The sequence below is a fragment of the Penicillium manginii genome (assembly GCF_028828005.1).
Source record: "Penicillium manginii strain IBT 31320 chromosome Unknown utg000011l:1.0-1395921.0:1.0-1396616.0, whole genome shotgun sequence".
In the NCBI taxonomy this organism is placed as follows: domain Eukaryota; kingdom Fungi; phylum Ascomycota; class Eurotiomycetes; order Eurotiales; family Aspergillaceae; genus Penicillium; species Penicillium manginii.
The window spans coordinates 434,650-449,139 of record NW_026643112.1 but is presented as its reverse complement, the minus strand read 5'-3'; the positions used below and the strand labels follow the sequence as shown (position 1 = coordinate 449,139).

Sequence of the window (14,490 nt, the reverse complement as noted above, 5' to 3'; positions counted from 1 at the left end):
CAAATCAAAGCGGCTTCAACTGCGCTACTGAATGATGAAAGAGTGGGGGCTGGATCAAAAGCTGGAAGATCGCTTCAGAATGTGCTTATGGCCACTGAGCACCGGCTCAGAGACCAGCGAAGGGAATCGTTACACAAAAGGGAAAATAAGTGAGAATCTCCTCAATAACCTTGTATGCTGGCCAGATCGATATTAATCCAATCTGAGTCAGAACCGTTGACTGGCTACCGGGCGATAAATAAATCAGAGTCCATACTAGTATCGGTCACATCTGAGATGGCCAGTTGGCAGTCAAGTTAGCGAGGAGTTCTACTAGGACCAGAATTGAATCGTTTTCGGCGTTTTTTGTATTTTCTGGAGTTGACTGGAAGCTACGTGTGCTTATTGCGATTTTCCTGCTTACTGTTCTCGGGGGTTTTAATTACTTGGTACGATTGTTTACGTGTGTTTAATCATAGAATCTCAGAGCCACAATATATCGTTTTGCTTACGTATTTAATACACCCATTCTTGAAATCCTTGATTCAAAATTCAATAACTGAAATTACATCACTCTCGATTCTGTATAATATCAACTTGAAGTGATTCCGACAGATAGAAACTGACCATTGGGGAGGGCTAGGAAGGAAGGTCATGCCGGTGGCGGCCTAGAGATGCCTGAGGGGTTGTTCATGTCTGAGGCCCTCACAACATCTTAAAGCACCTACTAGTTAGTACTACTACTAGTAGGTAGTCGCTGGTAAAACCGTTATATCTAGTAGTTCTTGGGGCTTTAGCTAGTCCTTTAATCCTACAGATATTTTCCGCTTTGATCGTTTCTCACTATAAACCTTCAAGCTGGCCTGGCTTGCTTGTCAACCTTGGAACTTGAAGGGTATGTGTTTCCTTTTGCTTAACTGGATTATTTCTATTTTGAGCCAGGAGAGATTCCAACCTGATCTAATTCTCCTCTCTCGGTCAGCGGGCGGATTTGTTGATCATTCAAGGAGCGCCATGCCTTTTTTCAACCCCGAAAATCGTTTCCACCCGTGGACCGACATACATCTGGCCTGCAGGTCACAATGGTTCAATGGGGATTTTTTTAATACTGGTCTCTGCATACTTGAAGCAATTCAATTTTGCAGGAGATTCACGCTTTTTCCAATTTGGCCTGGAGAGTACTAGTAGTAGTAGAAGTATTTCTTCTCAATATGGAGATACGACATGTCTATAATATAATCACAAAGGAATGTATGTGCAAAAATGGCTGGGAGGAATTTGATATAAAATCATCCAATATCAGCCCGGCCGTTCACAGATTAGATCACCAGGATCTAATTTGATATTTCACTAGATCTTTGGTTTCCGACGAATAACACTCGATGCTTTCAAGTCAAACCTTCAAACCTTCCCGAGCAACCCAATTCAAAGCATCGCTTAGATGTACTCCCAAGTAGGCTGGGTGGTGGTGGTGTCAACGGGGACAGCCAGAGCGTCGAAGCCGAGGCAGTCGTTGATGTTGCCAGTGGGGACGGTGGCGTTCTTCTGAGCAGAGAAGACCTGCCACTTGGGGGTGGCAGCAACAACACGGCGGCGGCTGTAAGGGGTGGCAGTAGCATTGGAAGCAGTAGGGCAAGCAATGAAGCCGGAGCCGTAGCTCCAGGTACCGAGACCGCCGTTCTTGCCGGGGGTGTACTTGAAGGGACCCTCGGAGGAGCCCTCTGGAATGTAGCCCGAGTGGGGGGTGGTGAAGGACAGAGCACCGGAAGCATCGACGTAGATCTCCTGGCCGCCGGGAACAACGACATCCTGTGGATTGTATTGTTAGTGGGAGCGCTGCGCTGCGAGGTATGGAGATATACATACAAGGTAGTGGGAGCCGGTCAGGATAGTGTCGTTAGTCGACCCCTTGAGAGGGACACCCTCGGGAATATAGGTCTGGCTCTTGCCACCGAGATAGAAGTGCGAACCGGCAGCGGTCAGAGGCAGGAAGTGGATGGGCGAGCCGGAGCGAGCAGCGGTGACACCGAAGGAGCCGGTGGAAGCGGATTCCTGGCGGCGGCCGGGCATGGCGGCGACCAGAGGGACGAGAGAAAGCAGGGCTGAGACCTTCATTATGAGCGAGAGTAGTATGATACTAGTAGTACTGTGTAAAGAGAGTCGTGAAGTTGATGAAAATAGAGAAATGAAAGCTGCAGTGGCTGGATGGGAGTTATAAATGTTATTCCATAGGACGGATCAAGTTTATATTCCACTTCTCCACTACATTTCCCCATGTGCCGTCTAGGTTCTCCATCGGTGGCCCTGGGTCAAGGTGATCGTCGTGAGATTTACTTGACTGCGAAAGTGCTTCCGCTGCGCAATTGATATCACTCGGAGTCGCAAGATTTGCCCTGCAGGAAGGACGTGCTGCGCCCATGGACGCTGCAAAAGGATCACATCGGGAACTTCAGTGTTCGGTATAGCGCTGATTTTAGCAGAGGCATTGGCCAATTGACAGAAAGTCGGATACAGGCGGTCCATTCCATTAAGGCAACAGCTCCATCAGTTCCCCTTCTGGGAGGTCAATTCAGGGACCGAAGTTTCCTATTGGATGATATCATATCCTGATTCCTGAGACATTCGTTGCAGAAGTCTCCACCCTTTTGCGGTGATCGACAGCCACAACCAGGGACGCTGAACACTATTTTGCGCGAATGAGTTGGCGAGTACTGCTTCGTACCTGATGTTTTGCTTGCGACGGTCAAAATTTCCCGTATTTTGCATGGGCCCCCGGTCATGGATAGATTGAAGACAAATTGCATAATCCTGTTGTCTGGACCCTTGATCAGCGTCGATGTATCCGATCTCAGAAAATCCTCTGGTCCTAAGCGAAGACCCTGACAGGTGGGTCGTTTCAGTCATATCAACGTGCCAGCGGAGAAAAGCAGGGATCGACAGATGTCTTAGCAATACGGAGTACGTACGTACGTAGTACTCTGCACCTTGATGACTTTTCAGAGACGAGCAAAATCACGATAACTATTTCGCCGCTGAATACAACGATTGCGAGTGTGGCTTAACGGCGTGGCGACTGGAAGACCGGATCCACGGCGGTCCCACTCTGTCTCGGCGTGGGCGGACTTGACATCACAGTCAGAATTGGATTCCGATCAGACAGAGATCTACCAAGGGTTCCCCCCGGCTGAGACGGAGCTCCCCGTATCTCGGCCGGTGTCCGTTGAGATCGCAATCGAGGACACTGGAGGGCAATGTCGATCCCCCTCTTCATAACCATTGAATGTCAGCACATGGGAGAGAAGCTGCTCAGGGACGCCAGTGGAGCCGAGGACATTGCGTTGGTCTAGAAGTTTCGGGGCAATCTGTCTGTGACGAGAAACGAAAGATCGGCATGGGAGAAGAGAAGAAAGAAGAATCGGGGAAGTCGGCACCGCCACACCCCTTTTCGGCTCTTCGGTCCAACAGTTGATGTCTCGCCGCAAAAGTGGATGGACTAGGCAGAAGAAAAAGAGTACCTATGAATAACTGTATAGAAGCTTCTTATTTTTAGCTTCAAGCAACTCCACAGCTATGTCATTAGTCTCAACGACAAGGAATTGGGATACGCTACTCCGTACTAGGTAGGTAAACGATTGTCTGCTGAATATAGACAGGGAATTATTATGATTCTATGTGCACACCCCCGTCTCGTTTCTAGGTAGAGACTTCATATCAAAACATCACAATTAACTAGAACTCAGCCACCAACGGCAAGTCCCGAGAACTACGACCAGCCCAGATCTTGAACTTGCCATCAGTCGGCAACACCCAATTCTGCGCCCGAACACTCCAATAGCTGAGATCCTTGCGAGACAACGTCATTTCAACCGTCTTAGACTCCCCGGGCTCGAGGGAAATCTTGTCGAAATTCCGAAGCACGCGAACGGGAAAGTCGATTTCTTCCCTACCCAAGGCAAGCCCGCGGTGCTCGACCACACCCTCTGGAAAGGAAACATAAATCTGGATGACTTCTTTGCCTACTCTGGTGCCGGTGTTGGTGACCTTCACCGAAAGCTCCAGCATGGCTTCCCATAAGGCTGGGTTTCCGCCTCGGCCACCCCCGGCTTCGGATGGCTCTTGCTTCTCGTTGTACCCCTCTGGGTAGGGGTATTTGCCCGGGTCGGTGCCGTCCGTGTTCAGGAGATAGGGATAAATGTATTTGGCCAAACGCGTGAAGTTGCTGGGGAACAGGTTGTCGGTCGCTAAACCGGGTCTGCTATCGTAGACAGGGGGCGCGATATCGCTCTTCTGGCGCGGGCGTGGAAGCCGGGACTTTTCCTGCAATGCCTTGATACGGAGATCGGAGAAGTCGAAAGTGGTGTAAGATAATCCGTAGCCGAACTCATAGCGTGGTGTGATGTTGTGTCGATCAAAATGGCGATAATCTATGTATAGACCATCGTCAAGATCGACTTGTGGGGCCTGGTCGTCGGCCTTGTATACGACCTGCGCGGCAGGACCATAGTCCTCAAGAGACCGACCGATGGTGTAAGGTAAGCGTCCACTGGCATCGACGTCACCAAACAGCACATCGACCAAGGCGTTGCCGCTCTCCTGGCCAGGAAGGTTTGCGTAGAGCACCGCATGAACACCTGGTAGGTCAATCCAGGGGTCTAGCACAACGGGGCCGACGGAATGTACCACGACGATTGTTCGACCTCGGCCATCTCCGCATTTTTGCGCGACACCCTCTACCAGATTTGCCCCATTGCGTTGTAGGAATAGATCATTGCGGTCGCCATTGATACCATCGCTGCGGATAAAACCTTCGCCGCCATCTGAATTTGCAAAAACGAGACACAAATCTTGCTCTGCCAGGTCTTGTTGGGCAATATCGTTGGTGAGGTAGCTACGAACGTCAACTGTCTCATTTGACCAAGCAGTCTCAAGTGCTTCCCAGGGGCTAACCAAGTACGGGAAATCCACCGCACCACTGCCCCAGCCAGAGGCTAAAGTCCCCTGGTTGCAGCCGCGATCAGCGCAGGAATTAGGACCGTTTCCAGGACCTGCGTCCTCGCCGAAGACACCGACCCGGTATTTCCCATCCGGGCTGGGAACAGTTCGCGAGAGGGGGAGGGTATTATTGATGTTCTTTAGAAGCACAGTGCCTTCTGCTGCGATCTCACGAGCAATTGTAGCATGCTGGGACTGCTGCGCATTCACGAATTTGTTGACTTCCTCAGAGGAATGGTCATCCGGGCTCCCATGGTGCAATTTACCCATTTTCTTGTCCGTCCAAGAGGAAAAGTTAGGACCGCGTTCTTCCCAATGGTCTTGGCGGAAATGATACCACGCCGCGACAATTCGCGTCACCATATCATTCAATCGCTCCATTGGCACGGAAGAGTTCAAAGCTGCGGCCGTCAATTGTCGTCCCCAGAGGGCGTCGCCATCCGCCCAGGCGAGACCATCACCCGGCATACTCATGTCGAGACCACTCAGGGCACTTTGAACGCCAGACCGTTGTGCCAGCCAGTCCGACTGAACGAACCCTTGGAATCCGAGCTCATCCTTAAGAATTCCATTGATAAGCTTGCTATTCTCGCAGGAATAGCTATTGTTGACCATTTGGTAAGCACACATAATACTCGCAACATCTGCGCGCACGCTCTCGGCAAATGGCCAAACAAAGACCTCATGAAGGGCACGATCGCCGATGTTGGATGAGATCGCGTATTCTGTGCCCCATTCGTTGGGTTGGCGGAAATGTTCCTGCTCGTTCAGAACAAAGTGTTTGGCTGTGGCCATCACGCCTATTTTCTGGATACCTTGGATAGTCTCTGCGGCTGCAACAGCCTGCAAGACAGGGTCTGATCCGAAGGACTCCCAGTTTCGACCTCCGGCTGGCATCATTCCCATACCACCCATCGAAGGGCCAAGAAGAACATTGACTCCTTTAGCGCGCGCTTCGCGTCCAAGGGATTTTCCGCGAGCTCTCATGAGGTCACGGTTCCAGGTTGCACCTGTGGTGATTCCAGCAGGGAATGCGGTGATGTTATCAGCGAAGCGCAGACCAAGCGGGCCATCTTGTAGACATAGAGAAGGGAAGCCGACGGAGTCGACACTTTCTATAATTTGGATCAGCATGTTGCAAGTCTACTTAGAGCGGAAAGGAAGAGTAGGAAGACGGTTCAAAGCCCTCGTACATACCTGTGTTTCCAACACAAAGGCCCATCTGCCACCCAGTCCCAGTCGTGACGCCAACCTTCTCAACAAGACTCATCCTCTCAACCATATCGTGCGCTTTCCTATAACTCTCGCTCCAGTTCGAGCTGATACCCCCCCAGAGGAGTCGGATACCACGGAACAGGGTGCTAGAACAGTCAGCCCAAAATCTAGCATCACAACACTCCCAAGCCCATCACAAGCAATCGGGCAATAGGAATCGAAAAAGAACTCACATATCCCGTCTGTCTATCCCCCCCAATACCAATGAAGCCCCTGCAGCGCAATCCAAACCAGAAGAATCGCACCGATAAAGAACCCCCCCAATATGCCACCACGTTTTCTTGCCAAAAACAGCATTGCGATATCGTTTCCAGCGGGACTCCTCTCCCTTCCCATTCCTTCCGCGCGGTTTAATCGGGGACCCATACTCATCCTCATCCTCGAAATCAAAGCCCTCGTCATCGCTAAAGACAAAATCGGTATTCGCATCCTCAATATCCGTCCGGAACGACTCCGCCAGTAAAGTCCTCCTTTCACTCTCGAGAAAGCCTTCAATGCGCTTGCCGACGTCACGCTGCTCTTTCGGTACGGGGATGTCTTCATTGATGTTGCTGTGGCTGCCCTCAGCCTCGTATTCCTTCGGGAGGAGGGTGGAAGAACTGCCTGAGGGTATATCGTCGATAAGTACTGTCCGACGATTGTAGCTCGAGCGCACGGGACCACGACGCGTATCCAGATTGTGATGGTCGTCCTGATTCCGGCTTCTACTTCTCAACGGTCGAAGTCTGACATCTTCTTCGTTCGCGTCGTCGGCGCTGTCGTCGCTGGAAAGTAAATCGACATCATTGGCTTGACCGCGCGAAGCAAGGCGGTCGGAGGCGGGGGTGGAGGTGGAGATGGAGGGTTTGTGGATATCATTCTCGGTGTCGTTCGTAAGGTTGAATGTAGAGGTAGAGGTAGGAGTGAGCTGCTGCTCGTCTTGTGGGATCTCGTTATCGAGAGATTGGTAGTCTCCGCGGCGGGCGCCGGTTTTGGGGCGAGAGGATCGGGCCATCACTCGGGCGTGGCATAAGGGAGGGTCAATGGGCGGGGGTATTGGACATGCTGTTTGTCAACTTGAAGGTTGATTATCGATTCGATCTGGGCCAGGGCTAGCTGAGCTGTTCAAGAGAGGTACATTGAGGTGATGAGATGGGAGCTGGGCTAGAATTCTATTATCGCGGAGTCAGGTGACTCCGATCTGGGAGCAACCATGACGATCGAAATTGTAATTACTACTACCTACCTAGGTATGAGAGCTGAATTTATCTATTAGTTATGGAGTAGGAGGTGAGTTGTATGTTAATTCATATATATTTTTGTGTTCACCTGTCCAGGTGGGCAAGCCCAAGTTTGAACTCGAAGTTCATGCCAAAATAAACAAGCAATGTATATACCGCCCGACTAGCAGTACTAGTACTCCAGAACCAGTAGTATATAATCAAGTTCAAATTCAAGTTCCGACTCCGAGACTCAGAGGCCGAGTCTCTACTAATGGCAGGCTACTACCTAGGTAATTACTACTAGTAGTACTAATACTAAAGATAGCCAGAATATTGTATAAACAACCTTGGAGTATTGGAATGCAAGACTTATAATATAGCAGTATCACTTTACCTAGGTATTTGATTCCGGATTGAAGCCGGATCGGTTGACATTGCACCACCTGGGCATAAGTTAAATACTGTATACTGTATACTGTATACTGTACTGCCAGGTGCTACTACTACTGTGATAACTTGAACTTGGATGACTACTAAATCCAGTGAAAGTCGAATAAAGTGCACTCATCGAAGAGTCGATTACGCGTGGGGTGCATTCTATTTCTGGTTGGATGTTCAGAGTGGAGCCACGTTGCGGGTCCGCTTTCGAATGTCGTTTCAGCCCTTCAACCTTCTTGACTTTTGACACCTTGACACCTGGGCATGTGAGGCAGACACCTGGGCACACACCCAGATCGCGTTTCTTTCATTCCGAGGTCCCCTCTATCACCACAAATGAGCCATGCTGTGTCCAACTGATTTCGGATCCGAATGGCAGAGCAGGTCTCTCTACTATAGGGGTGGCGCTGTCATCACTGCCCTGTTGGCTGCCATCCTTCATATGACCTTGGAAGACTCCACGGGCTTCTACATCTTTTTGGTATTTCAGACACCTTAATCCATGGATAACCGATGTATCGACTTGTGTCAAAGATAGAATAACCTACTAAGATTTCTATTCCAGCTTTTGCTTCCCTCCATCTGGTCTCTCACAGATGGTCTGTTGCGCCTTCGTCAAGTGGAGGTACCCATCCTGATTAATGCCGCTCTCGATCTATTTTCAGCTGGCTGGCTGCTGTACAATGGCTCCGTCACTGTATTCGGATGGATGTGGTATGGGTCGGCTGTTCTTGCAACTATCGCTATATGTTGCTTCATTGCTGTGTATGCCACTTCAAGTTCCACCTTTCATGCTTTCTCCGGTTTTCTCACTCACCCAATCCGCGCAGATATTTCTTTTTCATAATGTTCCTCCGTGCAACCGTCCAATTTTTAGAGGAATCACGAGACCCGGGGCGTGATGAATGGCAAAGTGTGCCGAATCCCGTCTAGACCGATGTTCACCAATACTCAAGCAGCCCACGGATACTCAGGTAGTGGATTGTGGTTTCGCATAAGGAATGGGAAATATTTATCACCTGGGCACTTGCTACTAGTACTCCCTATTGTTCCATGAGCTCCTTCCTAGAAAAGAAAAGCTTCTAGACCTTTCTCATGATGAGGAAAGTTCCCCAGCTCGTACCCGCGCCATCCCCAACCCCGAACATGAATTGTTCTAGGCCGTAGGGTACTAATATTCTGCTCGGCCGAAATCAGCCTCAATATACTCCGCTGATAATGAGTAACAGCATGGACCCTATTGGGTTGCCTGCCCGTATGAGTAATTTCTAGGAGATGACGATCCCCCCACCCGCCTCGCCCATGAGGTCTTCCGAAGAAGCAAATAGTAATCAAATCTTACTGGCATCAGATGGGGATTAGCCAACGTTTCAGACTGCCGAGTAAACCTTCAGCCGTCCCAGTGCTATGTACTCGGGTCTCTACACCGACCCACCGGCCCCAAGATGTCGAAGCCTCGCATGTAAGACAAGTAAATACAAAGAGAGAAGAAGCAATTCCCCAGTTAAACCGGCTTTTCGGAACGAGGGTAAAACTTTGCTATTCAACTTGAAGTTCGTGAGACCCACCGCTCGCTTAGTACCTACCCCTTGATTCGTGTGACTGGGAGGTATTTCCAGCCACTGCCGGATTACGATGGGGGCGATGGGAGCCCCGGATCAGGCGGGCCATGAAGATATTACGATCCTCGCCTTTTGTTTAAAAAAATTTGAATATTAAATACGTAAATGGGACTTTGTCAACTACTTCATTCCAGGGTCGTCGCAAGGAGTACGGAGTGAGTAGATGTCGCAGAATTGGTCCGGTCTAGGGGCATAGTGGAAAAACGTCTGGGATCGAACTGTATTACTTCTTCAGGGAGTGATCGGACCATGAGACTGCACCTAAACAGTTCCAAAGATGTGAAAAGGGACAATTTAGGTTGCGTGGCTATCGTGGCGCATGGAGTACAGATACCCAAACGGACTGGGTCAGGATTTGCAGTCTGTAACCCGCTGCGTGTGTTCTCGTGGCATGGATGCAGGGGCCGAAAGGTTGCACGGGCAACGGATACTGGGATGGGATGTAGTGACGGGGCTCTTCGGTATCACAGCCGACTTGGGGGCCGTTGTGATCAGTTTCGTGATGCTTCGTTTCAGACTGGTACCGGCTGCCATGATTTAGGACTGGGGCAAACGTTGTTCCCCAAGGGATGATCATCCGGACGATCGATACTATTTTTGGTCTTCACCCTGCGAACTACTATCGATAACCCCTCCTTGGCAAAGATCATTTAATCCATTTTTCGCCATGTTGATGTGATAGGTAGAAAAACCTGTGGTCAGGGGTAGCGCCTAATGCTGCAAGGCTGGTTCGATGGCCCCAATAAAGAGCCTTTTTGTCCCCTTAACCCGACACACTGGATGGGAAAAGAGGCGAAAGGAGGCTGTAGTGAAGTCGGGCGTAGAACCAATCTGTCGGGTTGGTAGTACGAACATCCCCCAGCGTCGAGTCAGCTTTGCCAGATCACTTGAATAATGATTGATGTGATCGACTGTCTAATTGGGCCAGAAATTCATCACGCGAACGCCAGTTCAGTGCCTTCGGCGATCACCGAGTGTCGTGGTACTAATCAGAATGGGGATAAGGTTGTTGGGATTCTCCAGCTCAGACCAGCTGTGCTTTGCATATCTGAGCGAGTGAGTTGACCCGCAACATCGTCAAACATTGCTCACTATGGAACGGCTGGAATGATCGCTGGTCAAGGGGTGCGCGTGGGAAAAGCAACCTTATTGTCTGAAACACCGGGCCCATATGGCTTCTGTGGCTTTGCGGGTGGTCCCCTCGAATGAAGAGTATTCGCTACATACTACAATGTACTTTGCATATTTCGGTAGAGCACGCGGACCGGGCCATATGTTATAACTCCGTAGACCACGTTGGAATGAAAGTAATTTCCCGATGTAAACAAATCAACGCTATATTGAATTGGCTCCAATACGGCGGGACTGGCTTCATTTCGGACCTCCGCTTGTCGGCCCCCTCCCCGAGGTTGCCGGAAAGCCGTCTATGAGAACCCGCGCTAATCTAATACTTACGAACCCGTTCATTAATTTGAGGCTTGAGCCACTTGCAGGAGCACGGCCCATAAGATCCAGGAGCCACTTGGTGGCGTCCTGGGCGAAACGCATGTTGATGCTTTCCCAATCCGGTTGACCCTACTGATAGACTCGTCATAAACGGTGGATGGAAAGGGCAGGCAATCCACGTGTGCCCCTTATTTTATTTCGGTTTATTTTTAATTTAGTATTTTTGTTGGAAGGACCCTTGATCCAGTCTGAAACAACGCGGTAGCGTGTGAAAGTGCTGCTTTCTTTGCGGTTCATATTGTAGCATTCCACAGGCTGGTATTATGGCTGTGTGGAATAGAATGCCTCGTAAGGCTTAGCCGGGGTAAGACGTGGCTGGTATGAGCTGACGCCTACTCTAATCTCCATTTTCAATTTATTCCCATTATGTGCCCGGGCTCAACAACGCTTTTCGAAGGGATTGACACCGCTGAGTACTAAACTGTAGCGGGAAGTGAGGAAGCATACTCCGCGCGTGGCCCCGTGAATCGGCATCTCGCACACCTAGCTTAATCTGGTTCAATTTACCTATTTGAATTTTTAATCGTGCATTTTGATTGACTCCCCTACACTAGTGCATGATCTCCATGTGATCGACCACGTTGGTCCCACGACGTTGTTTCACCCTTTCGTCGTCAGCCCACGCGACGATATTCTGCGCATTGCAGAGCGCATTTCCCGCTAAAAGTGATTGGCGCTCATAGGGTTTTGTGGTACAGTCTAGACCGGCTAGAATGACGTTTTATTTCCTCACTTCCTGCCCTTGTTGGATCTCTCACTGGCGATTTAACGTTCGTTCCGCGTAAACGCGCATAAGCACCTCTATCCCTTGGCTCATCCCACGGCACATATACTCTATCGGGATGTTCCTGGCTTAGGACATGTGGCTTGCCATGTGCTCAGATTCCCTGAAGGCATGTCCTCGAATAATTGTACCTAGTACGCAGCTTGGAGATCGTGAGACCCGGGTCCACTCTTGGTCCTGGTGCATCTTGTTCCTGCCTTCACGACCCCATCTTATGCACTGCCCGGACCAATCGTATCTGCCTCGTCGCCTGTTTTAAATTCGCGGGTATGTGCTTTGTACTAATTAAGTCGCCCCCACTGGTTAGTGTTGGGCCGGAATTCCAGGCCCGGCGTTGCTCATGCGGACTACGTTCGATGCAGGCTCCTCGAACCCACCCCTCTCGTCGTCGTTGATGCGAACCGAAGATCTTTCCCTCCATTCCTCTCTTCGCTTAGCTTGTTCGTCCATGTGGACCGCCATGCAAACTCCTGTGGAGCTCGCGTGTCAAGGCATGCTCTCTACTGCGGCATAGCCTGACCTTACCTTTGCATATATAGAGGACCAGCTCCGTTTCATATTTGCCATCACATTCCAAGACAGATCAAGTTTCTTACATCAGGTTTCAGCTCAATACCCTGAAGAGTGGCGATATCTACAACTTGAACCACCGAGATCACATTCCACCAACACCACCTTCTCCAGCTCTACTCCACGTTACACTCTACATCGCAATTCTCAAGGCTTCCAGACAAGCCGAAATCAAACAGAAATCATGTCTATCCCTCAATCATCTTCCACAAAGTGAGTATTTTTTGTTTAAATACCATGAGATGAATAAATACTAACGGCCCTACCAGCAACCGAAATGGTACCACGAATGCAGCTCTCAGCCAAAGCAATCTCAACCAAGTTCCACGAGCAAACCGCAGTACAGTTGATCGGTACACACGATCCTCGGCAGCCGATGGACCTTATTACGCCGGTGCACGAATGCAGGAGCGTTCAAGTCACCTCACAGGACTTTCAAATCAAGTCAACGCGGTGGATGAAATCTTGAAAAAATGAACTTGAAGGCCCCAAATGACCGAAGGAAGGATGGATGATATCTCCGTCTATGTATAGTATTCTATCAAATGTATGTAACAAAGCCCAGCGAATATTTCTAGATGCATCAAGCAAGCAACGCTCAGCGATGAGCTATTTCAGAGCAATTTCGATATATACGTAGCAACATCCTCATACTTGGTGCTGGGGAACTCATGGCCTGCCTCGTAGAACTTGAAGGCAACGTTTCCGCCCAAGGCCGCGGTGGCATCTTCAATCAGTTCATCCTTAATGATTATGGCATCAGTGTTACCGCACAGAATGTGGACTTTATCACTGCCCAATCCCTTTTCGCCTCGGTGTGTTGACGAATAACTATTCTGCGCACTGAGGTACTCCCCAAGACGAGCCCAGGTGTTATACTGTCGTTGGCTCAGGATTGGCCCATGGCGCATACTTGACATGAAGGCGTGGACGAAACCAGAGTGATTATTCACTTGCCAAGCAACAGCGGCTGGAATGCTGACATGCGGGTAGTCACGAGAGAGTATTTGGATATCTGCCGCGTTTTGCGAGGGGAGTTCTTCGGTGAGCGCATCCGCTGCATTAAGCTTTCGGTTGCCGGGCTTGGGGGTCACTAAGGGCCCAGCTCGTAGGCGGCGACCCACAAGATATCCAAGAAGGTTCTCCGGCATCAGGCCGCGGGAGTAGAGGAGACGACTCTGGAAGCTGATTTGCGAGTCTCGGAGTAGACCGGCTGGGGCGAGGAGAACTAATGAGGATAACATTTGCGGGAAATAAGACGCAAATGCCGCGGCGATTCCACCTCCAAGCGAATAGCCTGTTAGGCAGAACTTTCCTGAATCCTTGCCGGTCCAGGCGATTGGTGATGAGGCTAGGGCAAGTAAGATCTGAGTTGCGAAAAGACGGTCATCTTGAGGTAGATCCGCTGGACAGTCGGAGTATCCTCGGCCAAAACTAAATTGTTCTTCTTAGCATTTATTTTGTGTACGAGGTAGGTCTTGTGATGAACATACAGGTCGAACAGCATGACTCGGCAGCCCCGGTCAACTAGCGCATGGGCCACCCCACCGAGAGCGATACATGGCGTGGTGATACCATGCACGAGCAGCACTTTTGGACCTTCCTCTCGACCCCATTCATAGACTCGGATCGAGCCGTAAGGACTGGCAACGTCGCGGGCACCGGGAAGCACGTCATTCGGGAGAGGGAGGTTGTGATTTTCTTCTTCCGATATGCCGGTCAGAATTCTTGCGCGGGGTGAAGGTATAATTGTCTCTGCAGACTCGCGTCCGGATAAAATCGATCGAAGAAGCAGGCCGAGTGTGAAGGACGCCCCCGATACTGCTAATAGAGGTAGGTGAGTTCGTTGGTTGGTCCAGGAGTCGGACAGGAAATCCACGGTTTGGTGGTACAGGGCCATGGTTGGTCGCAGAGCTGCTCAAGTAGGTCAATGTGAGGATAGGATATGGATATCTGGAGTCTAAGGAACCTTGGAAGGAGTGTCAAAGTATCGAAAGAGCGTGCTGGCCTCAGCAAGATGGTTGTTAGTGACAGGAGTTGATGAAGCGGCGAGATTAGGCCGAGGTCCACCACAAACAGCGATCTTTACCGAAATGGGAAATTTCCAAGGGGGACCGATAAG

At 50.2% G+C, this 14,490-nt stretch overlaps 4 protein-coding genes across 4 annotated transcripts; 1 reads left to right on the top strand and 3 right to left on the bottom strand.

Annotated features, from left to right (window-relative positions):
* Positions 1 to 1,416: 1,416 nt before the first annotated feature.
* Positions 1,417 to 2,094, bottom strand: N7533_013437 (putative IgE-binding protein; the record flags this gene model as incomplete). Its single annotated transcript, XM_057110087.1, has 2 exons — positions 1,417 to 1,788; positions 1,846 to 2,094. The coding sequence occupies 2 exons, from the start codon at positions 2,092 to 2,094 to the stop codon at positions 1,417 to 1,419; spliced, it is 621 nt and encodes a 206-aa protein (XP_056952789.1).
* A 1,614-nt stretch (positions 2,095 to 3,708) lies between these two features.
* On the bottom strand, positions 3,709 to 7,240 carry N7533_013436 (beta-glucosidase; the record flags this gene model as incomplete). The annotated part of the gene is made up of 3 exons (XM_057110086.1): positions 3,709 to 6,086; positions 6,169 to 6,332; positions 6,492 to 7,240. The coding sequence occupies 3 exons, from the start codon at positions 7,238 to 7,240 to the stop codon at positions 3,709 to 3,711; spliced, it is 3,291 nt and encodes a 1,096-aa protein (XP_056952788.1).
* Positions 7,241 to 12,552: 5,312 nt separating this feature from the next.
* Positions 12,553 to 12,845, top strand: N7533_013435 (uncharacterized protein; the record flags this gene model as incomplete). Its single annotated transcript, XM_057110085.1, has 2 exons — positions 12,553 to 12,581; positions 12,638 to 12,845. 2 exons carry the CDS (start codon positions 12,553 to 12,555, stop codon positions 12,843 to 12,845), a joined length of 237 nt encoding a protein of 78 aa, XP_056952787.1.
* A 137-nt stretch (positions 12,846 to 12,982) lies between these two features.
* N7533_013434 (alpha/beta hydrolase) lies at positions 12,983 to 14,268 on the bottom strand (the record flags this gene model as incomplete). Its single annotated transcript, XM_057110084.1, has 2 exons — positions 12,983 to 13,802; positions 13,862 to 14,268. The coding sequence occupies 2 exons, from the start codon at positions 14,266 to 14,268 to the stop codon at positions 12,983 to 12,985; spliced, it is 1,227 nt and encodes a 408-aa protein (XP_056952786.1).
* Between the last annotated feature and the right edge of the window lie 222 nt (positions 14,269 to 14,490).